Source organism: Castor canadensis, chromosome 5, assembly GCF_047511655.1.
Source record: "Castor canadensis chromosome 5, mCasCan1.hap1v2, whole genome shotgun sequence".
NCBI lineage: Eukaryota > Metazoa > Chordata > Mammalia > Rodentia > Castoridae > Castor > Castor canadensis.
The window spans coordinates 177,960,709-177,986,605 of record NC_133390.1 but is presented as its reverse complement, the minus strand read 5'-3'; the positions used below and the strand labels follow the sequence as shown (position 1 = coordinate 177,986,605).

The following is a 25,897-nucleotide window of genomic DNA, read 5'->3' as shown; positions in this document are numbered from 1 at the left end:
TTTATGAAGGTAGAAATACAGGTACTTGCTACTTTTTCAGCCTCATTGGGGCTCATAATTCAGGAGAGTTATAACAAATGATTGCACTGACTGGGATTGTCTTGATCTGGAAAAATAGAACAGGAAGTGGATTTGGGGCCTAGGTTACAGAATTAACTTGACTCATGTCTCATTTGGCCAGCTTCAGAGGGCACAGTGGTTATTGCTGGGGTCAATTCTGGACTCTTCCCTAACCCCAAACCTTCCAAGAAACCCAACACTTGAGGGATGAGCCTGCAGGGTGAAAATGCAGGGACATGTATGGACCTCAGGTCCCAGTAATATTCCTTTTGGGCTTCATTGTATTTAATATGGGGCCCCTGAGTGCTGACAACCACTCCACCCCCAATTATAACGAAATTTCTATATTTCATTCTGAGTGATGCTCCATGTCTTCTGATATGTTAGCCATTTGCACCTTTTATTTTAGTATATTGCATGTACTTTTCCAATTTTTCTGAGGGTTTTATTAATTTTGGGGAGCAGTACTGGGGTTTGAACTCAGGGTCTCATGCTTAAGAACTCATATTAACCAACCCTGTTAATTTTACCCAACCTCCTCCCCCATCATAATTTTTATGTGATTTTCATCGTTGTACAGCTATCCCTCCTTCTTATGGCTTTTAGATCTTAGTCAGACTTAAGAGGGGGCTTCTATAAACTGGCAAAAACAGCTACTCCGAGGAAGTACCTTTTTAATTAACATGTATGAGTGAAATCCACACCTAATTCATTTTGGTGTGTGGAAAGTGGTAGGGGTAGTTTTCAAACCATTTCTTGAACAACCTTGCCTCCTACCAACTCACTGGAAATACTGTGTCTGTAAATCTCCTAAATTGAATCTTAAAACAAACTCCTAACACTGTTTTGAGGGAGACCAGGTAGATTGGGAGAATGTTTGGATATGATAGGGCAGCAATAATCAAAAAAGTAGCTTTCTTTGGGACATAGTGGCTTACAAAGGGACAAGGACAATGGGTGGGACTTCCATAGTGATTACATCACCAAAACACACATAGTTGCAAGATTTTACACCACTTATAACACTGGGCCTGCATCTCAATGGAGGGCCTTGTAACAGCTGATGCCAGGACAAGGAGAACTGGCTCAGAACCGCAAATAACTCACAGCAGTCTACCATTCTTTGCTCACATTTAATTTTTATTTTGATTTTTTTAATGCTGCACAACACAATATTTATTTCATTTATTTCATTTTTTATTTCATTTATTTCTTTATTTCTGTTTGCTGCTGTTATTTTATTTACTGAAAGTGAGAGGGAACTGTTGTGGCCTTTTTCTTTTTTTCTGTAGGCCGCCTTAAGCTTTCTAAATTTGGAACATCTAAGCAAGCTGAAGGGAAAAGGGGGTTTCGCAAAAATCACTCGGGGGGAAAGGAAAGGTTGCCTTGTTAATCATGCCCTATGGTGGGTGATTAACTGCTTGTACAATTACGTTTCACTTTTAATTAATTGTGCTTAAGGCTTTAATTAAATGTGGGGGTTCCCTTCTTAGAGCAGCTCGTACTGACGAAGATGCATGCGCTGGATGATGTCACGGCAGTCATTGAACACGCGGCGGATGTTCTCGGTGTCCACAGCGCAGGTGAAGTGAGGGTAGCAGTAGTGGCGCCCATCTCCACTAGCAGTGCTGATTCTCTGTGGGAAGAGGGGACGCTCTGTCAGAGACCCGGTCCACTACCGCCATGGTCCACCCACCCCAGACCCAGTGTGGACCAGCCACTGATGTCACAGTGCAAACCAAGCCCAGTGAAGGGCGAGAAAGTGTGTGAATTAAAACTGAAGGACTGTATATTCTGACCCCTAAATTTAGAATTCAGTAAGTTTGTAACTATAAGAACAAAGAGGGAACAGTGGACAGGCTCTGCTCACCAGAAACTCATCTCGGATGAAGTACTTGGCCCGGGTCACGCGTGGGTCCTCTCCGGGCTCAGGAGTCGCTGCAAAAAAAAAATTTAATTAATTAATTAATTAATTAATATTTTATGAACTAAGGTAATTACATAGGTTAGAGCAGAGCTAGCTAACATCATAATAGTCCCTTAATTTCTTAGAACTACTGGTTTTTTTCCTATGAAAATAACTGGATGTTGATAGAGCGGCTCAAGTGGGGGGAGGGCCTGCCTGGCAAGCACAAGACCCTGAGTTGTATCCCCAGTACTAAAAAAGAAAAAAAAAAAAAAGAAAATGAGTGGAAATAAGTTTTCCTGGCTTCCCATATGGATCCTTTATAGCTTAGTGGTGGGAGGGGGTGGAGTTTTCAGCCTGACCCTCTCTGACAAAGAACCTCCAAGAATGGAAGTCCTGCATACCATCCTCAGGAGTAGTGTAGCGAGCAAATTCTGGAAAGTAGTCCTCAATCTTCGATTTTCCAGCAAGGACTTTCTCAGCGAGCAGATCTTGCTTGTTGAGGAACAGAATCACAGAGATGGTACGCAGCCATCTAGCAAAGAGGGAGAGGCAAGTTTTACACATGTCTTCTGCAAGGAGCTAAATGCTTGTTCAAAAACTGGCTCAGGGTTCTGGGGCCACCTGGGGGGGCAGTCATGCCACACACCTGTTGTTCCAGATGCTCTTGAAGAGGTTCAGAGCCTCCTGCAGGCGGTTGGTCTGGTTGTCCTCCCGAATGACCATGTTGTAGCTGCTGCTGGCCACCACGAAGATGATGGCAGTCACATCTGCATCACAGAAACAGTGCGGATTAGAAGAAGAACATGGTCCTTGATGACTACAAAAGCACATGCTTTTCAAAGAGCCGCAGAGCCCACCGAGTCCCTACCATTGAAGCACTGGATCCACTTGCGGCGTTCATCGCGCTGGCCGCCCACATCGAACATGCTGGTGGAGAAAGAGGACACTGGTTATTCTGAAGGGTCCACTGCTCTAACTGCCAGAGAGCAGTTCAAGAGAAAGGGAACCATTCACTTACTGGAAGTTGACTTTGTCCACCTGGAACTTGGTCTCAAAGATTCCAGAGGTCAGGACACGGCATCGAAGCAGGTCCTAAAACAAGGTGGGGGTCAGTGAATTTCACCACAGTCAACCAAAAAGATAGAAATGATGATCACTAATCTGGAGCAAAAGCCTTGAATAGCTTGAAAAGAGGGATCCAAGTACTCTAGTATACCTGGTCACTTGGCACATAGTCGGCCTGCTTGATGACATCAATCTTGTCCAGGAAGCTGAGAATAAAAGTAAGACACATGGTGGTGTTCAAAGGGGTCACGACAACTGGCCAAATAAAATAAACAGCCCAGGTTTATTCTTGGTTTTTAATTTTTAAAAAGATAGTTTTATGTCTATCAACCAGTAAAGCAAGAATCCCAATGTTATGGGGATCCCATACCATTTGATAATGAATGACCAAAAATATTTTTACTTTCAAATTGTTTGGCTTTGACTGAAAATGACAAACTTTTTCTTTTCTTTTCTTTTTTTTTTTTTTAGAATCTCATCGATTAATGAGAAACGGGGCCCTTCTTGCTCTCACCCCACTGAGCAGGAAGCAAACACAAAGTTCCCTATCAATCTCTACCAGGTCTATGAACAGAGCACTCTAGATAGCAAACTTTCAGTTTAAAAACATTATCTTGCTTGTGTTACAGTTCAGGAAATTAACTTTTTGCCAGGCTGGGGCAATTTAATTAATATGGAAAATTAAGGTTAATACCAATTTGGCTTTTTTTGGGAGGGGGAGGAGGTGGGAATTGTCTTAAAGTGGGCTAATCAGAAAAGAAAATCACAAAAGGAGAAAAGTCTATTTAAAGAAATCCCTACTATTTTTTTTTTTTTTCCTTTCCCCTTCCTTTTTACCAGTTCCGAGTTAGTCTGGCTTGGAGGATACACTAACTTGCCCAATCAGTCTTACATTACAGCACCGGGCCAGAAATAGCTCCCCAGCCACCCTGGCCTCCAGCATGTTGCCATGGCAACAGAACCACAGTTCTATAAATAGATCCTCAGCACCAAATCTTGTGAGAAGACATCTGGAGTGGCGCCAGCCAAACTCCAGCTCAACAAATAAAAATAGGCAGCTTAAGAAGGGGCACTGGCACCAGTACCTCAACTCCTGCATAGAGGCAGTCAAACCAGAAACACCCTGGCCACAGCTAAGGAAGCCTGTCCTAACATCCTGCTAGAGAAGACATTTTAAAAGTTTTATGTTCTCTTTTTCTGAGTTTCCTTAAAACTTTCCTAATCTGTGCCGAAGGTGCTATTTTCCAATAGTTTCAGGAGGAATGCTTTACTATTTAAAAAAAAAAAAAAGGAAGTTTTAATAAAACTTTTAAATTGTGTGACCAAAACTAAATAATGTGGGTAAATTACTGTTAATTAATGAGGTTACCTCCCCTCCTGCCCCAAGAAGTCACAACTGGGGTGGCTAACGCCTCCCAATCTTGTACCTGTACTTAACTCCTGACTTGGATCCAAAATACAAATTGCAAACAATTCCAGGATTTCCATTTGTTTGGTGTTACTATAATTAGTGCTTCCAGCTTTTAGTTCAAACTTGAGAAAATCAGGCACTTTGTTGAAGGAGGATTTGCGGGGGCTGGGGGGGGGGCATGGACTGTTTTTCTGTTCCTTGAAAGAATATGCAACTTTGCTTGTGTATTAAACTATAACATATTTACATGTGTGACAACTGAAGATAACCAAATGAACTTCCTATGGAAAAGCAGGGGTGGGGAAAGATCAACTGATTGATTTCACAGACCCTCAAATCAGCTCATGTGATCTGGAGGTAACTCCTCCTGTCCACCCCTCCCCATCACACAGATACCCCTGTTCTAGAATAGCACAGTTGAGTTGCTTTCTGCCTTTGTATGGCATCAGCAAACAAAAGTATCTCTAAATATTTTTATGACCCAGACCACCATATGCTTGCTGTACTTGGGTACAGGATGAGGGAGGTCATAAAGTATTTAAAAGGCAGCTCTCCAGATGTGTGGTATAATGTCCCCTGGAAGCTCAGGAAGGACACCCCCCCACCACCACCGGGGGTGAGTTAGGTCGAGTTTCAGGCCACAAGTGTAGTAGCTTAGTCATTAGGTAGAGGTGTGTACTAAAATCTGTTCCTTAAATCTTTTTCTCCTTCTTCCTTTACTGGCACGTTCCTCAGGTGAGCCTGCCTACTTTTGACTTTGGAGATAGGTGTCTTTGACATTTACTGCTAGCCTTACCTGTCTTCCTGTCACATAACTCAATTTTATTTGGAAATATCCTCCCCACAGACTGTGTTGCTTAGATTTAACAGTTTAGGATTTAAAATCCACTGACTATTTTGTGAAGGAATCAGTAAAGTATGAGACAGAGTTCAAAAGCCAAGGCAACACAAAACCCAACTCCATGCAGACTGACATAGTATAGTAACATGCAGCAAAGTAAGGCAGTTACTAAAGTCACCGGCCCCAGGGCAGAAATAGTAAAGCAGTTAGCAACTGGCAAGGAGCGGGGACACCATGTTTTTGTCTCTCCTGCTCTTCTTTGTTATATTTTTAAAATACAGCAATAAAATAGAACAATTTTGCATTTTCCAGTGTAAGAACAGTCCTATTTCCCCAAATTCCTGGAGGTCATTTCAATTAATTACTTTAAACTAATTAATTGTGACTACCACCTTATTGCAAGTAATTATTATTTTGCTCTTAACAGGTATTAATTACTTATGTAAAATGATGTCACTGCACTAAAAGGTACAATGAAAGACTCTGTCAAAACAAATGAACCAGACTAAAACTTTCTGACTGCTGGTGGGGTAACTGGTTGGCTTCCGTGTAAAGAATCACTGGAGTTGTAGGTTTTTGCCTGTTTGGGGTGTGTGTTGGAGAGTGAGAGGGCCAGCGGCTACTTACTACTGGGCGCAGTCAATCAGCTGGTACTCATTGGAGCGCTCATAGCAGGCACGCACTCCTTCATCCTCCCACAGAGCCTTGGCATGCTCGTAGAACTCCTGAAAGTGAACCCAAGAAAAAATGTTTAGAGAAAGATGTGAGCACGCTACTAGGTAATTGTGTTTTTTTGCAGGGTTATTTATATAGGAAGAGGAAACACTAATCTGAGTTAGGAGAATATACCAACAAACGATTCAGTCTTAGAGAAAAAAGAAAGTTCATCAATAATAGGTTCTGGGGCTAATTTTCTTTCCAGAAAAATGTGAGTTTTACCAAAAATTACGATAAGAAATTGCTGGTAGGAATGTAACGTTCAGGTATTTGGGGGAAGTTACTGCTTGTATGCATGTTGAATTGGTTGCCATTTTGCTTGTCCTGTTAGAAATATAGAACCTTGAGAAAATTAGCGGGTTGTATTATATATACTGTATTTGATGATTCAATTTTTTCATCAACTGTTATTTAAAAAAACTTATTGACCCACACTAATTGCTCTGATACAAGTTTGCGGCCAAACCTTCTAAAATACAAACACAAATTCCCACGAGAGCCTAACAAAAGGCAACAATAACTCATTGTTTTAACTGTAGACATGTCTCTTCCTTCTGAGCCTTATAAACTTGTAGGGTTTTCCATCTTGCTTCCCGTTCCCCTCTTATAACCATTATTTCTCCCTTGCAAAGTGGCCAAAATGTACATGCTGGGGTTTAAGCAGTTTTGTATTTCCTAAAAATAGATTTTTAGGAAGCAGAGAGACCTCTGGTTAACAGGATCATGTACCCAATTGGAGGGCACAGAGAAAAGTCTAATTTGCTGTAACATTAATTTTGTAATTGATGTTTGAATAATAATGTAGGTGTTTCTTCAAAGCAAGAGCTGTATTAAAGTGTGATGTTTATTTGTGGGGTGGGCATTGAATTTTGGGGATTCCATCTTGAACAAAGCTCTTATGATACTAGTCTGCATTTCTTTTTTTGTAGCATTAAGGCTGTGCATGGAAGTAACTGAAGTATCCCTGTCACTGGTATGTGTTTGGTTGGTCACAGGACTGTCACTGATGTTCCCATAGGATGCTACTGCCCAGGTGACAGGAACTAGGCCTACACAGGACAGGGGGTGTGGCTTACAGGTGGGAAGTCAAAGTCAGGCACGTTCATCACACTCAGAATGTAGTCCACTCTGAACTGGTTCTCAGGGTTGGCCAGCTCCACAGGGGGCACCAGGTTGCTCATGGCGGCCACAATGGTCTGAAAATGATTTTGCGAAACATTCAGAGGAACAGCACTGTGGGGGGCGGGGTGCTAAAGGACAGAGGGCAGAGGGTTGGGCACTTACTTCAATGGCCTCCTTCAGGTTGTTTTTGATGTCCTGCACTTTGGTGGCCTTCTCACTACAGTGGGATTGAAAAGAAAAAGAAAATCATATTGCACCCTGCCGACCACGAGTGTTATTAAAATATCAAGATAATCCGACTAAAAAGCATAGTATTCTGTTCTTCGAGGAGTTGTGGGTTCAGATCTGTGCAGAGATTGGAGGCACCTGAATAAATTATAACCTCCCAAACATGTCCTAAGGACACGTCTGACCGGGGCAGAGTTGCAAATTGGCACCCGAGATCATGATCAACTGTACCAGAAGTTGCACCTGGTTCATTTGCTGTTCAGATGTGGCTCTGCTGAAGTTCCCAGCCACACATTAACACATGCTAGGAGAGGCTCCTGCTTAACCCTCATTGGCATAAGGGGTTGGGGGTCATTAGGAGGTGGGTGCTTCAGGTTGTTGGATTAGTATACTGAAAACGAGTGAATGGTAGTAGTGTTGTTAATGACAGACTTCAGGGTATTATACCCCTGTAGGCTTATTTGTGGGGCTATTATTTAATTATTTATTTAATTAGGTTGTGTGTCTGTCACGCAGGGAAATGATGCTATTAGGTACTACAGCTGGCAGCATTTCTACTTTACTGTGTTAATGCATTTTGGTCCTTAAATGTGAATAGTAATTATGTAAGAGCCCATTCCCAGCAGTCTTAATGATGGTGGGGGAGGGGACCAGGTCCCTTTGTTAAGTAGGCTAGAGGTTTTGCTTTTCTTTCGTTTTTATTCTAATGCAGCACCAGGATAACCTATGGCCTTTCTGGGATGATCTGCATTCTGTCACTGGTCCCAGGTTAAGGCAATGACCTTGGGTTGTTGGGGGTCCTGGTCAGAATGCTAATTTTTGCACTACATCGATCCAAATGCTGTGTGTCTTTCTAAATCAGCCTTTATCACAGGCAGATAGGAGGGACCCTCCAGCTTGTTTATAGGGGATAACAAAGCACCCTTACTTGGGGTACAGGTTTCATATTGTCTAGCCCAAGTCTTGCCTTCATTTTTAGTGGGGGAAAGAAAACCAACTTGTCCAGCACCTATTGGTGTTGAGGCCCAGTGACACACGCATTGCATGTGTAGGAAGAAGGTGCTACAGCCCCACCCTGAGGGGGAAACTGAGGCCAAGGGAAAGTCCTAGTCACAGAGGCAGAAACTGGGGGGACGGGAGACCACAAAGACAGGACAGAGCTAAGAACTTGATGTTTGTAATTATAAATAAGGAAATCTTCTGAGATTCTCAGTTTTTGAAGCATTCATTTGGTTGGTTCACCAAGTCACTGAACGGAGCTAGGAATTAAATAACCTCTGTAGTAGTGATCAGAAAATTAAGGCATAGAAAATGCAAATGAGTGTTAGTATGCCAGGTGGGGCAGCTACTGATGCTGCAGGGGGTGAGAGTGGGGGAACAGCTGGGCCTCACAGTGAGGGGCGTGGGGCTTCCCATGCATGCCTGTCTACAGGCCTGCTCCCAAAATATCTGTTCTTCCCTTTTTCAAAGAACTATAATAGCTAATATTTCCCAAGCACTTCCGCCTGAGTATTTGTGATTTTGGGGAGTGGGCCCTCGTTTTCTGAATGTCATTTAACCTTTAGGACCAAGCCTCTTAAGTGGGCTCTCTGATGCTGCTGTTCACGTCAGGTAAGGAGGTAAGCAAGGTTTTTTGGCGGGGGGAGGGGGGGGTTGCTCTCACTCATCAGCAGAGGGGAATTTTTTTTTGGGGGGGGTGGTGGCAGATGGCTGTCACTGATGTTCCCATAGGATCATGCTACTGCTCAGGTGAGAGGGACTAGGCCTACACAGGATTGGGGTGTGGCTTACAGGTGGAAAGTCAAAGTCAGGCATGTTCATCCCACTCAGGAACTCCCTTAGGACCATTTAAATAACACTGCCAGTGGACAGAATCAGAGACCTCAGGAGTAAAGTCTGGTAAGTGGGGAGGAGGGTGCTGCAGATCACGGTATGGGATATGTGCACAAATCTGAAAGCTGCTCTGGGCCCCAGACTCTTAAAAGTGCTATCACCCTATATTTAAAGGGACTGAGAGTCCTGACCACTCACTGGGACTGTTCTACTTGGGTCATGCAGAATTCAGCCTCATTTCTGAAATTATGAATTTTTAGCCTTGGGGTTACAGTATAAAATCAGTTATTTAGATGTTCACCCTTGAATTCACAATTTACCAAGAACCCCCTAAGGCAAATCCCCTCCCAGCCATTAAAAACAGGCTCCAAGTCTGTGGTACTGAAAGCCCCAAATCTCTGTAAGGTCCTACAATAGAAAATCAAGGTATGATTGGGTCTTAAATACCCAATCCACATACAGCAAGAGGAAAGTATTTTCAGAAATGAGGCTCTTTCATTCAGTTTGATATTTTGGTCTAAGTAGTAGTATGATAATTGGGAAACTTCATCTTAAAATACGGATATTTTGAGAACGTGTTCAGTATTCATCTACGTATGTGAATAGGTGTGGGAGTATATCAAGTATAAAACAGCTAAAATAGAAATCTAAAATCTAATTCGGGTGTGTAATACTAAAACATAAAATCCTTCCATTGAAGCAATTACTATGTAGATGGAGATATTACACTGGGGGTTGGCAGGTTTATTATTTGTACTATCGCTTAATGAATTTAACATTGATTGTGAAATTCGGAGAAAATTCCTTAGATGTCTCTAAACTACTTAAAGGCAGAATATATGCCAATCACCAGAATTCTGACTACGAAGATGGGACTGGAGCTGTAACTTTCAGGACACTTCTGCTCTCCCACCCATCCACCCACCTCCATTATATAAAGGACATTAGTGGGGTTAACATTTTTAACAGGTCCTGCCCCTGCAAATAAGCAAGTGGTAAGGGAAGGCTATATTGTATGGTTTGATTCAGTTCTACACTATCTTCATGCTTGTGGGGACAGACAGACAAAAGAAGAAAAGACAGAAGACAGACTCAAGATACAGGAATTGCTGAAACATGCAGAGAATTTTTATTTATCATGAATGTTAATACTTATATTTACCTGTAGAACAGAGTCACGGAAAGACATGCAGGCAAGGTATTAGTAAGGTTCAAGGGTTTTGTTTTTTTTTTTTTTTTTTTTTTTAGCACAACATCTAGTACACAGTAGGACTTGTCATATTTCTCAGATGCCAACTTTTGGTACAGTATGTTATCAACTAGTCATTTTTTAGACAGATGCTTTTTTTGGATTGCTGTTCTACTTTTTTTTTTTTTTTGCCAATTAACGATTTCATTCCATTTTTAAAATGTTTTTTCTTTTTTTTTTTTTTTTTTCTGCTATCTCTAAAGCTCAGGCAATAGGTAGGGGCCCCATCCCCCCTCCCACCCCAGGCAACAGAATAGTATTCTTATTAGAGGTTGCTAAGACCGAGCAATTCCAGCATGCAAATTGTGATAGGACATAGCCAGGAAGATGAGAAACTGTAGCCATCATCTAGGGAAAATAAATTCTAAAAGAAACAGATGAACAAACATGTGTCAGTTACTTTGCCCCTGACCCCAGTATCCTTTGCCCCTCCCCTCCCTGGCCACAGAAGCTATTTCTTTGAGATGCCCTAGGCTAAGTCAATCTGCTCAGTGTGTTCATGAAATAGCTGCTCCATCCCTGCATGCTGAGTACACAAGCAGAGCTAGAATGATCACCTGGCATGCGTGTGCATGTGTGCATGAATGTGCACGCGTGAGATGGGTGTGGGGATGAGGAAGCAAAAGAAAAAAATGATAATGGAAAAAAAAAAAGATGTCACCATGAATGTCCTTATCCATTAGATAATGTAAAGTGCCATGGATTAAAATAATTTTTTAAAAGGCCAGAGACTTCCAGATGATTCTTGCCGAAAGGTGCCACTGTGTTTTACAAAATCAAGAACCATGCGGCACTGCGTTATTTTAATAGAGGAAAAATATCTTTTGAAATAGGTCTGAAATTTTAAGATCAGACCAAGTATTGAGTGAACAGAATTTAGTTTTGTTTTTTAAAACAAGTAGTTGATTCAAACAGGAGAACTGGGAGAAAATAGAAACCATATGGAAAACATGGATTCTCAAAATTCTAAATTATCGTCTTAAGCTGAAATCTGTAACTTTCCCCCAGCTGGATCTAATTATATTTTAGGCATGACCAAAAAATTATGCTTGGCACTTTACTTGTTAAATTGTTTATGTGTCGTTCACAAATGTACAGCAAGATGGCTGATGGCCCTTAAATGAGTTTTATTTTCTTCCCGGGTCTGTGTCCTCAGTTTCCCAGTATGATCTTCATGTTTGTTTTGTTTGTTAAAAAATTTTTTCTGTTTTTGAATGTGCCTACCCATCGCTGTTGCTCCTTGCAGCCTGCGGGTCCTCTTCGCCGCCCCTTTTAAAGAGAGATTGAAAGCTCACCTAATCTGCAAGGCACCGCAATTTCACACAAATCCCACACAACCTCTCCACATCCCTGAACAACCAGCCAAATGCAACCATTCTCGCGCCATCCTCCCGCTAATTCATAGGTCTCCCTTCTGGCTAAATCAGAATGTCTACCGAGACTGCAGGCCTTAGGGGGAAGAACCCCACACTTTCGCTGCTGTATTAACAGAGCCTCTGGAGACTCTGGTAGGATACAGGAAGGACAGATAATTATTTTCTTGTGCTTTCACTAAATGTACATGCATGAGGGAGCTAGAGCAATGATTTATCTCACAATCCTTTTGAGAATATGGCAGTGCAGAAGGCTCTTAATTCTCCCAGGTCAGCATCTTCACAATGTCGGATCCAAACACACAAAGGCATAGACAGGGAGATTTTTGCCCCTGATTTCCTGGTGCAAAATTAATGACCTCACTTCTTGCATTGGGGGAAACAACCTATAAAATGTTTGTACTTATAAGTAATTGTTCTTCATAAATTGTCAACTAAAACCATGTCTGGACCATGAGGCAGAAAAAAAAAAAAAAAAAAACCAAAAACCAAAAAGCCCTAATCATCATTTTGAGAATTACTCCTTGAAGGTAGAAGGGCAGGCCAGCTAAACCTTCTACAGGGTTTTTGTAAGTGATTAGCCTAACCAGTGTTAATGATGCTTCTTTTTTCTGGCTTTGAATGTAAGGGAGAGAATTAGCTTTGAGTTAGAAAAATCCACACTCGACCTCTGTTATTTCTGAAGGTCAAATTAATATTATGTTACTCTTAAAAATGTAAAAAGCAGGGCAACCTGTGGACAGTTGAGAAATTTAACAGCTCAGCCTACAATTTAAAAAGTGTGAGACTGGGGGTAGAAGGGCAATGTTGGGAAGAAAACCCCCCAGCTAGGAGTACCACCTTTTAGGGAGGTCACCATTTTATAGGGAATTCTCGTCCAGAAGGTACAGTGCTTGGTGCAATACCACAGTGAGGAAAAGAAAAGGCTTAGTTGGTGTTTAAAAAAAAAAAAAAAAAAAAAAAAAAAAAGAAAGAAAGAAAGAAAAAATCTGGGTATCTAGACCCCCCATGAAGAATATCCCTGCATTCACTTTCACAGGCTAAATTTAACACCTTTGGAGACCAAGGAGGCAAAGTGGAAATGTTGTCTTCCTCTTTTCAAAAAGAAAATAGAAAAGAGAAGTTCTGGTTTAGAAGCCTCATCTGCATTAGATTGGCTCACATAGGGAGAACCTTTTCTGCAAAAATTTAAAATTTTAGGGTAACTTATAGGGTAATAAAACTCTAAGTGAATGATTTCAAGGATGACTTCTCTTCCATTTGACCCAAGCTAAGGTAAACACTGACTGCTGCACCTTTTAAAAATGCTAGTCATGTCCAGCTTTGATCAAAATATTTATCTAGAGGGTGCATGGTCAAATTATTTTTGCTTAACTAGTCTCATGAAGTACTACTCCTGAAAGTTGCAGGGGGCGGAATTTATGGAAGGTTTTTTGTTAGAGATTCATGGCTAGAAGTCTGTCTCAGGCTCTTTTTGTTTATCGACAGGATGGCAATCTTCACTGACAAGGCTGCACTAAATGATGTGTTAGGAATTAAGAATTTCAGAATTGGTTGCTGTAAGCGAAGATTATTTAATAGAATACAGGTGCATACTGATAAAACTCATCAAGTCATTCATAAAATTGGTACGCTAGCCCACCTTCCCCTTCTGCACATTAGCTAATCTTTCTGAATTTGGGGTTAAAATATAAAAAAGCAACTAAGCTGACCATTTGTCTGGGTGATGTAATCTTTTTCTACCTGCCCCCCATTATCTGACCTAACAAATTCTAGATTTTTCTAAGAAGAGCTCCCTTTTGCACTGCAAAAGGTGATAGAGCTCATCTTTGTTTCCTCCGTTCTTAATGCACAGGTGACAGTAAACAGGATTTTGTTTTCTAGGGGGTGCGTAACTGAGTTAAACTGCCACCTTGTCTCAATCTACCCAAAGTGAATGCAATTGAGGGATGACTTTCAATTGAATCCAGGTTGAAAAAAGGGAGTGGGATTGCTAACCAGCTAGTAATTGCAAGCTAGTGCCTTCAGGTGCTTATAATCTATTGAGGTTAACCGCCCTCACAGCCGTGAAACCAGAGACCAATAAATTAGCTTTCTCTGTTTCAGATTTTGTTATGGGAGAATGACAGATGGGCCCGGGGCCCATCTCTGGGTGTGGGTAGAAAAGACAAATTCCCTGATTTATTGAATATACCCTCCATTTGCATTCTTCATGGAAAGCAGAACCCCATGCTTATATTACATCTTTCATATAAGTTGTCTCTTTCTGTTTAGGAAATCTTTATTCTCACTGCAGTATTGACATATTGTCCTCTATCATGAGGCTTAGAAGGACATTTCAAAGGCGTAAAAGCCCCTTGCACCAGCCAGAAGTATCTAACTCAGTCTTTGCGTCATTTCTAGGCTGCTTTTCTTTTGTTTTAGGCCTGAGTATTAATTTTTTAATAAGGGAAACAATTATTTGCACGTAACAATTCAAAGGGGGCTTTAAAAAAAAAAAAAAGAATGAGAAACTGTCAACAAGGGCTGTCACTTCCAACTTTGTTTCAAGTGAGGACATTTCTGAAACAATGTTTCCCTGCTGAAATCTGCTGGGGTGGTGAGGGTGGTGGAGTGATCTCTGCGGTGGTCACCCCCGTCACCCCCGGCAGGACAAGGGGTGGCCAAGGCCGCATCGTCGGCCATGTTGGAGACTTGCTGCAGCAGAATGGCTGCGGCAGAGGACCTGGCCTCAGAGATGCTGTCACAGGGCCAAGCGCTGTTAAGTGTCCTCCTGCAACCAGGCGTTTTTCCTGGGATAAGAAGGTGTTTTAAATGAACACAGGGCTTTATTAGTATTATTATTTACTGCAACCAAGATTAAAAGGGGAGGGGGGCAAAGAGTCCTTCCAAGGATTTTCTTATGTGTACATTAGGAAAAGCTCTACCTGTACTTCCTAAGGGTTAGTATACAACGTGCCACTCTTACTCAGTGCCCTGGCACGGATTTGACACTTACTCTCCATTAAACCCATTAACATGCAGGATCCTCATCTGCTTCACAATGGTGCTTTTACCAGATTCTCCAGCACCTGGAAAACGAAAGCAAGGCTCAGGTTAAGAAGAGGGCATCTCACACTTTGGCAGGGAGAAGACACTGCTTGCTGTCCATTGTTGGTTTCTTTTTTTTCCCCATGGAAGCAACATACAACAAACACAAAATAACAGACTTGCAATTTCCCTTGACGTTTCGACGCAGAGAAAATGAAATATATGTCCAATTCAGTGTACCTGCAGTATTTCACCATGAGAGTAACAAACAAGAATGAAAGGTTTGTTGTTTTTAGGTGGGGTTTTTTGTTTGTTTTCTTCTTTCCCCTTTTGGTTGTCATGATAAAAATTATGGGGTGTTGAAGGGGCAAAGAGAAGGAATGACGCAATTCTGTCATGGAGGGATAAGAAAACTGAAGTTAAAGTAAACTGAGTCTTTGAAATGTGAGCATTAATTGGTAAACTTTATGTGCCTAGAAATGTATAGCTACATAATTCATTGTTTGTCACGTTTCATGGTTAAATACCCAGGGTTTGCAAACAATGCCCAGACACTGCAGTGTTTTCTACAGCGCAGCCATGCAGCCTTCCCTCCCAAACATGTGCACAATGCAGCCTCCTGCAGGTTTCTCACCCCTGGGCTACTTAAAACCCACCCCTAAAGCCTCACTGCATCTTATCCACTTCTTATTCACCCTCTTTTTCCTGCAAACTGTATCTTTCTAAAGATAAACTGTCTCTGGATACAACTGTTGCAGAGGAAAATGGAAGACCATCAATTATCTATCATCTCAAAAAACATACATTTTAATATTAAATATAGCACTTGAGACCATGTTAGCATTAGGCAACCTGCAACAACAGCAAGGAATAATTAAAGGACAAGATTTTAATTATAGGGAAAAAATATCCGTGGAAACCCCTGAATTTCAAAGATTCTAAGCCCTTTCAAACTAAAAGAGTAGGAACACATGCCTCCATTTTAAAACACCTTTCATTTGTTAAAAGAAAAAAATAATAACATTTTATGGAAATAGCACAATTTCCATCCAGGTAGAGGGAGGATTGCTGCTACTTTGCATATATATATTTTTTCAAATATATACAACAATTAATCTCGATGTAGACAGATTTTTTTTTTGCCCTCCTCCCACTCAAATCTGTATGGATTTTACCCCTTTTCAACTTTTAGTTGTATTGTTTTGTTGTAATGCCAAATAGCAAAACATTCCTCCTTCTCTTGCTTCTTCACAAGCCTGTAATCAATCTGTAAAGGTTAAAATTCATTTTCATAAACATTGATTTCAAAGCAAACACTATTTTAATAAACATAACTCATAAATATAAAAGGCATTAAGAGATTTCATGAAGAGAATATAGTATTGATCAGAATCTCTAATATTCTGACTTCAGAAATGTTATAATGTGTGACACCTGTGTTTTACAGACACAAATAGACCTGTGCCTCAGTTTCCACATTAATGAAATTAAAGAACTGGCCTGAAAATTAATGTCAGAGTTTTTTTTTTTTTTTGTGGTTCTGTAATTCACTTAATTTTTATGTCATTAGATTAAGATGGGTGGAGAGGTTTTTGGTACTGTTTCCTGAGGGGGATGGGGGAGTTTGGTGGGAACTACCATTTAAAACTGCAAAATGTTGTCACTGGTCTGGGCTACAGATTTCTGTGCCACAGGCCATTAATAAATGATGACAAAATGTAGTCATACAGACCAGGATACCTTAGAAAGATGAGCCTAAGGCAGGCAAGGTGTGTTCAGAGTAACAGTCCCAAATTAAGTGGAGACTTTGGAATCACTAAACGAAAGGTGTCAGAAACTTAAGGTGCCATCAGTGTCTTTAGTATTCATATAGCCAGATAACATTCGAGAGGAAGATTCTAGACTTTTGCAGGCTCATACTTTGAAATCAAATTATATGCACATTAGTATTCACGTAACAATTCAGCCTTTAGATGTTTTAGACAAGACCTCCACATATGCACCATTTAATTACTGATACTGCAAATGCATAAACACCAAAGAGACTTATTTTCACTTAATTACTAATTTTCTGCTCTTATAAATCTGGAAACCCAGGAGAACAAAGACGTGACCCATCCAAAGAGAGCAAACCAAACACCACCACAAGGAAAAACGAGCCTTTTAATATTTTATTCTTGATAATCAAGCTGTTTTGTTGAAATGAAACCACGAACTAGGACTTAATCTAGCCAATTCACCAATTTATTCAGATAGCCAATTATCAAGGAAGTGGAAAACTTCCATTCTAATTAATGCTTGTGTAATTCTTTTAGTCATTTCAACAATTTGTTTGCTTTTGTTTTTTTTTCTCAAAGCAGCACCTTAAAAGAAAAAAGGAGGAAAGACCATCTCCTTATAGTTAAGGATCCCACCCCCTTTTTTTTTTTTTTTTGACAAAGAGGAGAAACCACAGTGAAAAAAAGAGAAGAAAAACCAAACAACCAAATGTCACTTGACAAACAACTAATTAATGCCTTTTCACCTCCTCCCACCTGGGACAAATCTTCTCCTTGGAGCTCTCAATCCCCCCTCCCACCTTGAAAAGGACAAATTTTAAAAACGCCATTTCCAGACCAAGAAGCCATTTATATACAGTTGTCATTTTGCAGTTTTACCTGACTAGGGCCTTTTTAAATTTTTTCACAAAGCACTCTCAATGTGGCCAACTAACAGGAAAATGTGTGTTTTTTAAAATAGTTTATTGCACGGGTGTGTGTGGGGGTGTCTCAACTGGGTGGGTGGAGGGGGGCAGCTGCTACAATTAATTCTCTTCTTTGCTTTTCAAAAAGCCTGCAAGTCTGGAAGGGGAAAAAAAGGTCATACTGTAAAATGACGTGTCATTTGGCTTCACTGGGCACTCTGCGTACTATCTTTTTTTTTTAATTTTTTTTTTTTTTTTGGTTTTATTTTATTTGATTCTCCTTCTCTTCCTTCCACGGCCTGGCCTAGCCCAGGACACGTCTGCTCCGCACACAGTCGGTCCTGCCCGAAACGCACCAAGTCGCGCCCAGCGTCCGCCGCGCTCCCTCCTCCCCCCAACCCCCCCTCCGGCGCCACGACTAGTCCGCGCCCCCTCCCCCCACTGCACCACCTTTACCGCTCCGGTCCTTTGCGAGGGGCTGATGTCACTCGCCCCCCCACTCTCCTCGGCCACTTCCCCCGCCAAAGCCTCCCTTTGGCAAGGCCCCCTCCGCCACCACGGCGCCCCCCAGCGTCCCCCCTCCTCTTCTCGCCCCTCTTTCTTCCCCTCTCCCAACAAATCACACACCCTACGGAGGCGGGTCCCCCTCCCTCTGCCCGCCACCCCATTTCCTGTCCCCAAAACCCTCTTTTTGTCGCAGTCTTAGGGGCCCCGTGGGCCTCTCTTTCCCCCTCCCCAACACGCACCCAAACCCCAGGCGTCGTGTAGGCCTCGCGGAAAAAGAGAGAGCCAGAGAAAGGAGGGAGAAGGAGGGCGACAGAAAGACAGAGACAGCAAGAACGGGCAGGCCAGGGAGGGGGGACCCACCCCCGCGTCGCCAAGGCCCCCCCCGCCCCATTTTGAGCCCCCGCCCGGCCGAATTCACGCCCAGGGGTCCCCCTTCCGGCCTCGCCCCCCACAGACAGAGCCCCGAGCGGGCGGCGAGCCCGGGAGCGCGCGCCCGGGGCGGGGGGCGGGCTCGGCGCGCGCGGCCTGCGGGGCGCCCCTCGAGGCCCCCAGGCCGGGCCGGGGCCGGCGCCCCCCGCCCCGCCCTTACCCAGCAGCAGCAGGCGGTGCGTGGCCCGGTAGACCTGCTTGTCCTTCTGCAGCTGTTTCTCGATCTTTTTGTTGGCCTCGCGCTGCGCCTTCTCCTCGTTGCGCTGGTCTTCGGTCTTACTGTTTCCGAGGCAGCCCATGGCGGCGGCGGGGCGCGGCCGGGCTGCGGCGGCGGCGGGGCCGGGCGCGGGCGGCCTCACGCGGGCCGAGAGGGCCGGGGCAGCGCCGGGCGAGCGGGCCGGGCGCGGGCTCGGCTCCTCAGAGAGGAGCGCGCGGGGCGAACTACGGGGCGCGGGCCGCGGGGCGCGCGGACGGGCGCAAAGGGGAGGGTGGTGTCGGTCGGACCGAGGGGCGCGCGCAGCTCCCCGCCCCTCGAGCCGAAGCCGAGGGGACTGATGGCCGCCGCCGGGCCGAGGCGGACCAGAGCAGGAGCTGCGGGAGCTGCTGCCGCCGCTGCCGCCGCCGCCGCTCTTATTGCCTCGGCCCGGGCCCGCCGCCGCCCCGACCCAAAAGCGCCGCGGCGGGCGGGGGGAGGCGGGGGGAGGAGGAGGCGACGGCGGCGAGGGGGGTGGAAGGAGGAGGAGGAGGAGGAGGAGGAGGGCTGAGGAGCAGCCGCCGCAGCGGCGGCGGCAGCGGGGAGGGCGGGAGCCGGCGGAGGGAGGCGTCCCACCCGGGTGCCCGGGAAGGGGGGTCCCTCCGCCCGCGCCCAGCCCGGGCCGGGACGGGGAGCCGCCCCCCCACCCCCCTGGCTTGGGCCCCAGTCGGGCCGGGCCGAGGGGGGAGAGGGGGCGTCTCCGCGCCAGTGACGACCCCTCGCACGACGCCAACGCTCCACCCCCCGGGCAGTGCTGCCCTGCGGCCCCTGAGGCCGCCGCTCCCCCCCCTCCCGCGGGCGCCGCCGAGGGGCCGGGGTGGGCGGAAGGGGAGGGAGCGCGAGCCCGGACTTAGGAAAATTTCGAAAAGAAGAGAGAGAGACAGAGAGAGCCAGAGAGCAGGGAGTGTGGAAAAAAGCGAGGCGAGCACGAACCAAAGAACAGAGCAACCGAAAAGGAAAAATGTGTCCACACACACACACACAAATACTAATAAAAATCCACACTACACAGCGATGGTGGTGTCTGGTGGTGGCGGTGGCGGTGGCGGTGGCGGGGGGTGAGGGGGTCTGACTAGATGAGCCGCTCCTCGCGCCCCCGGCGCCGGGCGCCATTGCCCGAGCCGAAGGCGCCGCTGGCCCCGGAGCGCCCGCGGCCTCTGCGCTTGGCGCGGCCGCCCAAGTAGGAGAAGAAGGCGCAGCCCAGGAACACTCGGAAGCAGCAGGTCGCCCCGAACACGAAGCCACAGCCGCGGCCCTGCTCTGTGCGCTTCTGCAGCAGGAAGTTGAGCACCCACGAGGGGCTGCGAACCGAGAAGACCAGGAACACCACGAGGGGCAGGTGGGCGCTAAGCGCGCCAGCCTTGAGTGGCCCGGGCCGCCACACGACGCCCCCAACACGCGGAGCCGCGTAGTAGGCGTCGTCCTCGTCGCCCGAGTCCGTGTCCCACTCGGCCCAGGCCCTACTCGTGCCCCCGGTGGCGGCGTCCTCGCCGCCCCCGGCGGCGCCCTCCGCGGCCCCCTCGGCGTCGTCTTCGGCGGCGGCGGCGGCCACGGGGCCTCGGGCCTCTTCCTGGGCTTCTGGCACTTTCTTCATCTTCTTCAGCATCTTCTCCAACTTCTTCCTCTCCTTCTCCCTCTTCTTCTCCTCCTTTCTCCTCTGCTCCAACAGCTTCTTCTCCATCTTCTTGCGCTCCTTGTCGGTAAAAAACTTCTCGGGTGGAACATCCCGCACCTGGTTCTTCGCAATCTTCACGTTCCTCGGGGTCTTCTCGGTGTCCCCGCTCTTCCGCGGGGCGAGCGGCTCTCTTGGCTCGGCCAACGCCGCAGCCGCCGCCGCAGCTTCGGCAGCCACCTCGGCAGCCGCCGCGGCTGTCTTCTTCTCGCTCTCCGCCGCTCGGGCTTTGAGCTTCATGGCCATCTTCAGCATGGTGACCCGGCCACCTCGGGGAGCTTGGCTCGCGCCTGGCCCGGGTGCCCTGCTTGCCCCCGGACTCGGGCTGTCCGGCCCCTGTGCGCCCCGTGTCGGGGCGGTGCGGGGGCTCGGCTGCGGTCCCCGCTGTGCTGCCCCGGGGCCGCGGTGCGCGGCTGCCCGGGAGGGCTTGGGGGCTGCTGGGGTGGCTGCCTAAGAGTTAGTGCCAAAAAGGATGAGCAAACGAAAAAAGGGCGAGAACAAACCAAAAACACCCAACAACAGCGAGAAACCAAAAAGCACCAAGAAATGTCAAACAACTCAAAAAAGAAAAGTGCAAAGGCGCGATGGCACGAGTTTGCTGTTACCCTCAGGCGCTCCTTGGTTTGGCTCTTGAGCACGCCAATGGAGAAGAGAAAAAGAGAAAAGAGAGAGAATTTGGGGGGTGCCCAGGAGGCCTGGGGCAGGGCAGCGGCGCCGGGGCGCCCCTGCCCTGTCCCGGCCCCGGTGGCTCTTGCCCGCGCCGGGCGACTCGCACTTCCGTGGGAGGCCCCTGCGCTCCCCGACTTACATGTGAGTGAGGTGCACTCACACGCAAGGCAGTGCCTGCCTGCCGGCCGCCCGCCGCCGCCCCGCGCCGCCGGGACAGGGGTTCGCTCCAGCCGGTGCCGCAGCCCCGAGCCAGAGAGCGAGGAGCGAGCGCAGCGCCGGGCCAGCCACCTGACGCAGCCCGCTCCGCGGTGCCGACGCGACTGAGTGTGCCCGCCGGGGAACAGCGCTTTCTAACCGGCCTGATGACGCCCCAGCCTCTTCAGAGGACCGACCCATAAGCAGCGGCCCCTATAAACCGAAGGGGAAGCGCGAAAAATCGGCCCACCGAGGACGCGCCCAAATGGGCCACCGCGCAGCCGGGGGGTGCGCCCCGGTGCGGGGACAATGAGAATGTGGGCAGGGGGTGTGGGGGGCATCGTGGAGGGGGGCACGGGCGTGCCCAAGACGGTGGGCACCCGACCCCGCCTCCCAGACCTGCCTCCCAATTTTCGGTGAGTGGTGTAGCCCTGGGCGGCGTGCAAAGTGTGCGACGGCGGCGCTTACCCCTGCTGTGCGCCTCCTTACCTCCAGCTTCCCTGTTAGCGCACGCGGGGACAGTCACCCACCCCTCCCTCCCAGTGGCGCGTGTCCATGGAGGTAGGTGTCGGCGAGTTAATTAATCGCGATGCCCGCCGCACGGGGTTCAGATCTGCTGGTGACAAGTGCTATGGGAGCGCACAACTAGCATTCCTAGAAGAAGCAGGCAGCAGCACGAGGCGATGGCCAAGGAGCCGTGGGCCGAGGCAGAGTTGGTACATGCGGTGTTCTCCTAGGTGGGAGAGGCGGTGGCCCGGCCTGGGCGCGGGGGGGGTGGGCTCTGGAACACAGGGAAAAATAGTTTATTGAATATGAACTTGAGACTTGTCCCCAAACTCAAAAGTGTCCCACCACCTCTCTGGTCCCCACACTAGAACATGGAAGAGAGCACTGGGTTAGGGCAGGGACACTAAAGTTTTCAACCACTTTCCCCAGGCATTTAGGGCACTTGCTGCCACGTGGTGTCTGCTCGGTTACAATTCATTCATTCAATAGCTGTTTGGTCCATGCCACCTTGTGCCCAGGTGAGCTGAAGTAACCAAAATGTCAGGCCAAGACATGGCGCCTGCCTCGAATGGAACACGGGTCTACCTGCCATAAACTCAGACCTGCGCTCTTGCAACTAACTTACTTTCACTTCTAAACAGACGTCACAAAGTTGGGATTTTTTTTTTTGGTGGGGAAAGAGGGGGTCAACGGAAAAATGAGAATACTAACAGTCTCCAGAGGTGCAGGTATCTGTGTGATATTTCCAGAGGCCTTGAACAAATAACTTAAAACTTAAGTTATCTCTGAAAGACCACTTAACCACTCACTTCTGTTGAGGTCCCTCTTACCCTAGTTTGCTCAACTCAAAGTAAGAAATGGTGTGACAAATAAAGATGTCACATACTATTTTTCTTGGCTCCTCATGTATACCTCTACCCCATTCTACAAACTCTTTTTTTATGGACCTGAAAGGACAATGGAGAACAATTCAAAGTAACCAAAGAACAACCGAAATTAAGAACAGGAGGTTCGACCTAGCTGACCTCTCCCAGCCTTGTTGCTGGTCCCTGACTTTCTCAAACTACCTAAAAGTTGCAGTTCCCCTGCCAGACACAGGACAGGTCTTTGTCACACTCTGATTATGGCCTCTCTTCCACACACAATATACCTTAAAAAAAAAAAGTTCTAAGGAACTCCTGTTCCAGGTGGATGACTCCGATCAATTATTTAGATCAATAATTTCAAGGCTGTTTGGAGAGATCATGACTCACTTTGATTGCCAACTCAATTAGCACCTACTTGAAGACAGGGCCTAGGATTCCAATTTTGACATAGTAAACAAAAATTCCATTCTATTGTCATTTTTAAAAGTTAGTAAAGCCTTAGAAGAGGGAGGAACTGGCCAGAAATTATGTTATGTTCCATTTGTTTAAAAGGCTCTTCCTTCCTGCTTCTAATGTAGCAAAGCACAAATACATTGTATTTAAAGGGGACAAGGTAAATAGTAACCAACACAACCTTGACACTTATGCCAGGAGCTACACAGTTATACAATGAATGTAATGAACAGTCTCCTTATTTGGAAGTCTCTAAGTTGGGTTACTGCCTTCCCCTTTTAGATAAATATCACACCTGAACTTTAAAAGGAGTGAAACTGTCCCATGGCATACACTGCCACATGTTCTAGGCAAGGCACAATTGGGACTATTGTCCTAGAAATGTGTAACGCAAGGTCAGGTTTTCCTCCTTTCAACTCCCAACCTAGCAGGCCATCCCTTGAAAAAAATTTTTTAAAGTGTAGGTTTCGCCTATATTTTATTATGACTAACCACGGATGGACAAATAAAGCATTTACTTTGTAAATAAATGGCAGCAGGTGGACTCAAAGGTTTACAGGTAAGCAAATGACACCAAGAGCTCTGAAACACAAGCTGGTTTGTGGTCTGTTCGGTTTTCTGTTTTCATTTGACACAGAGTGAAATAAGAGATTTTACTTAATTGGTATGGTGAGCTGATACCATCTACAGTTTTGGGCCTAGCATCTGATCTACCTGGTCCCTAAAAGTTATAATTTTTTAAAAAGTCTTTCAGATTTGGAGCTCACTATGTGTGATCTCGTTATATGAATTAGTAATTTATTTTAATAGGTTTTTGCCATCTTAAGTACCTCATTTATGCTTTGAGAGTAAAGCAACCATTAGCATAATTCCTGGAACACTCCAGACTAGAGAGTTTTCCCGTGGAAGAGATGAAAGTTACAGAAACTTTAGGCTCCATGAAGGAACAAGAGGCCAGAACATACTGGATATAAAATGTCTGTCCTTCCCTAGCTCAGGTGACTTGCTTCAAGCCAAAACCATCAAGTTGAGATAATAACACATCCCTAACCTAAAACAGTAGGTCACTTAATGATACGACTTGGTTAAACAGATGGTGTGTCACATGCCTCAGAGAGAAGGTCTAGCAACAATTCTTGGCAATGTTCTTTATATATATAATGGATGAATTCACATATCAAGGTTTGAATTTTGTGGTTTTGTAAACTTTGTATTTATGGATGGAATTTGTGTTCCTTGACTCTCTTGCATCTTCCTTTCTGAGTAAGAATGGCTTGTTGTCTGCTTTTAGAAGCAATAAAATTGCTACAGCTTAGAATCTTGAAAATATTAAACTTAATGATGTAATTTGGTTTTTAGACAAGAGTATTCTTGTGGTCTTTCATTAGTTGGGGAGGGGAGGAGTCATTGTAAGCCATTCTCCAAGAGCCCAGAAAAAAATGTAATTATAACATTATCTTAATAACCTAAGAAACAGTAAATAGGCTTCTACTGAAACAGAAACTGTAGCTGTAAGGTTTTAATAATAGTGTTTAGTGCTTCCACAGGGCTTTGTCTCCAGAGCATATTCTGTACTTTAAGTAGCATGACTGAAACTGTTACTGTAAATAAATGTAACTTGAAGCCTATGCTATCTTGGAGATGAATGCAGGTATTATAAAGAGTATTTTCTAGTCCTGGTTAATCCCTGTAAAAAGGGTCTTTTACTTAAGACCATAAAAGTTCTTTAAAAAATCAAATGTAGTGATCACCTAGGGCATTTTATCTTTTTCTTGTCATATTCACTAGTTAGTAATTTCAAACACAAAGTAACTCTCACCCTACAATTCCAAACTAAATGTGATGTTAAGCTTCATTTCAGAAAACCCAAATTCCCAAGGCCATTTGTGCCTCTCTCACAACCTCCCTGTGGGTGGGAAGTGACCTTTAACAAAGCCACCATCTTCCTTCAAAAGGGGAAAGCTAACAGAAGAAGACTATGTGGATTACCATCTTCCTTTTGAACAACTTGATGTGCACATCTCACTTGATACCCTTTGTTTATTCTACATGGACAATTTGGATAGTGAGAGGGAGGGAAAAATAAGACTCACTAGCAGAACCAAAAGGGAGAACCCTCTGCAGCATACAGCAAATGCATAAACAACAAACAGAAGGAAGACTGAGTCAGCACCACTCTCTTAAGGGTGGTGCATCAATACCATGAAAGACCAATGGACCTACTAAGTGAAGACCTTAATCTGATAAAGGAATATTAGAAGAATACCTCCACTCTACAGCAGGAAAGTTAATTTTCCTCAACTAAAATATCTCTCATTTCCCTTAAGGAAAAAAAAAATTGAAGACTAAGATAATGGGAAAACCTGTTGCTTAGAATGTTTAATGTGGCCTTGAAGGTGGAAACTCATCCAGGATGGGAAACTAGTTAAAAATAGGCACAAGCCAGTTAACTTTTGTTCTTATTTACAAGGTGCTTTGCTTAAATGATATTTTGATCTAGCATTTTACTAAAGAAATAACAGGAAAAAAAACAAGCCAAAAAAAAAACAAAAACAAAAAACAGTTGGTGCAAATGATGTGATGCTGAGACCAACAGAGTGCTGAGGTTCTAATAAAATTAGCCTCAGATGAGGAAATTAGCCTTCCAATGATGAAGGCGACCTCCCTCTTGTAGGTGGTTATGCACGAGCCAGAGCCTGCCTCTGCCCAGGTCCCCTTTAGTCTCCACTGGTCACAATTCAGTGTTTGCTGGGGAGCCTAGCAGTGGTGCCTTCCACTCGCTTCTTCAGCAGTGTCCTGAGGGCTTGGTAGTGTGTAGGACCCAT

At 45.4% G+C, this 25,897-nt stretch overlaps 2 protein-coding genes across 7 annotated transcripts in view; both read right to left on the bottom strand.

Moving 5' to 3' along the window:
* Nucleotides 1–1,179: 1,179 nt before the first annotated feature.
* On the bottom strand, nucleotides 1,180–21,252 carry LOC109692784 (guanine nucleotide-binding protein G(s) subunit alpha). 5 transcript variants are annotated; one of them, XM_074075033.1, is made up of 13 exons: nucleotides 21,191–21,252; nucleotides 14,807–14,879; nucleotides 11,661–11,704; nucleotides 7,288–7,346; nucleotides 7,080–7,199; nucleotides 5,914–6,011; nucleotides 3,186–3,240; nucleotides 2,988–3,061; nucleotides 2,838–2,896; nucleotides 2,616–2,736; nucleotides 2,371–2,501; nucleotides 1,931–1,998; nucleotides 1,180–1,696 (listed from the first exon to the last, which is right to left on the bottom strand). In XM_074075033.1, the coding sequence occupies exons 2-13, from the start codon at nucleotides 14,839–14,841 to the stop codon at nucleotides 1,550–1,552; spliced, it is 1,011 nt and encodes a 336-aa protein (XP_073931134.1). In that variant the 5' UTR covers nucleotides 14,842–14,879; nucleotides 21,191–21,252; the 3' UTR covers nucleotides 1,180–1,549. The 5 variants fall into 5 exon arrangements, with proteins under 5 accessions (XP_073931134.1, XP_073931133.1, XP_020029226.1 ...); XM_074075032.1 differs by lacking the exon at nucleotides 21,191–21,252 and adding an exon at nucleotides 18,618–18,805; XM_020173637.2 differs by lacking the exon at nucleotides 21,191–21,252 and adding an exon at nucleotides 18,618–18,804 and having other exon boundaries at nucleotides 7,288–7,342; nucleotides 11,660–11,704.
* The window catches only part of LOC109692786 (neuroendocrine secretory protein 55-like), a 51,518-nt gene continuing 37,281 nt past the window's right edge, over nucleotides 11,661–25,897 (bottom strand). For both annotated transcript variants that reach the window (XM_020173645.2, XM_074075034.1), the window contains exons 3-4: nucleotides 14,807–14,879; nucleotides 11,661–11,704 (exon numbers count right to left, since the gene is read on the bottom strand). The gene's annotated coding sequence lies outside the window, so the exon portion shown is untranslated. The remainder of the gene's footprint in view (nucleotides 11,705–14,806; nucleotides 14,880–25,897) is intronic.

Coding starts and splice junctions, on each gene's coding strand:
- LOC109692784 (XM_074075032.1), bottom strand. CDS start 18,756: ATGGGCTGCCTCGGAAACAGTAAGACCGAAGACCAGCGCAACGAGGAG. Junction 7,200..7,287: donor ACCTGAAGGAGGCCATTGAA/GTAAGTGCCCAA, acceptor AATCATTTTCAG/ACCATTGTGGCCGCCATGAG. Junction 1,999..2,370: donor CTACACTACTCCTGAGGATG/GTATGCAGGACT, acceptor TTTTTTTTGCAG/CGACTCCTGAGCCCGGAGAG.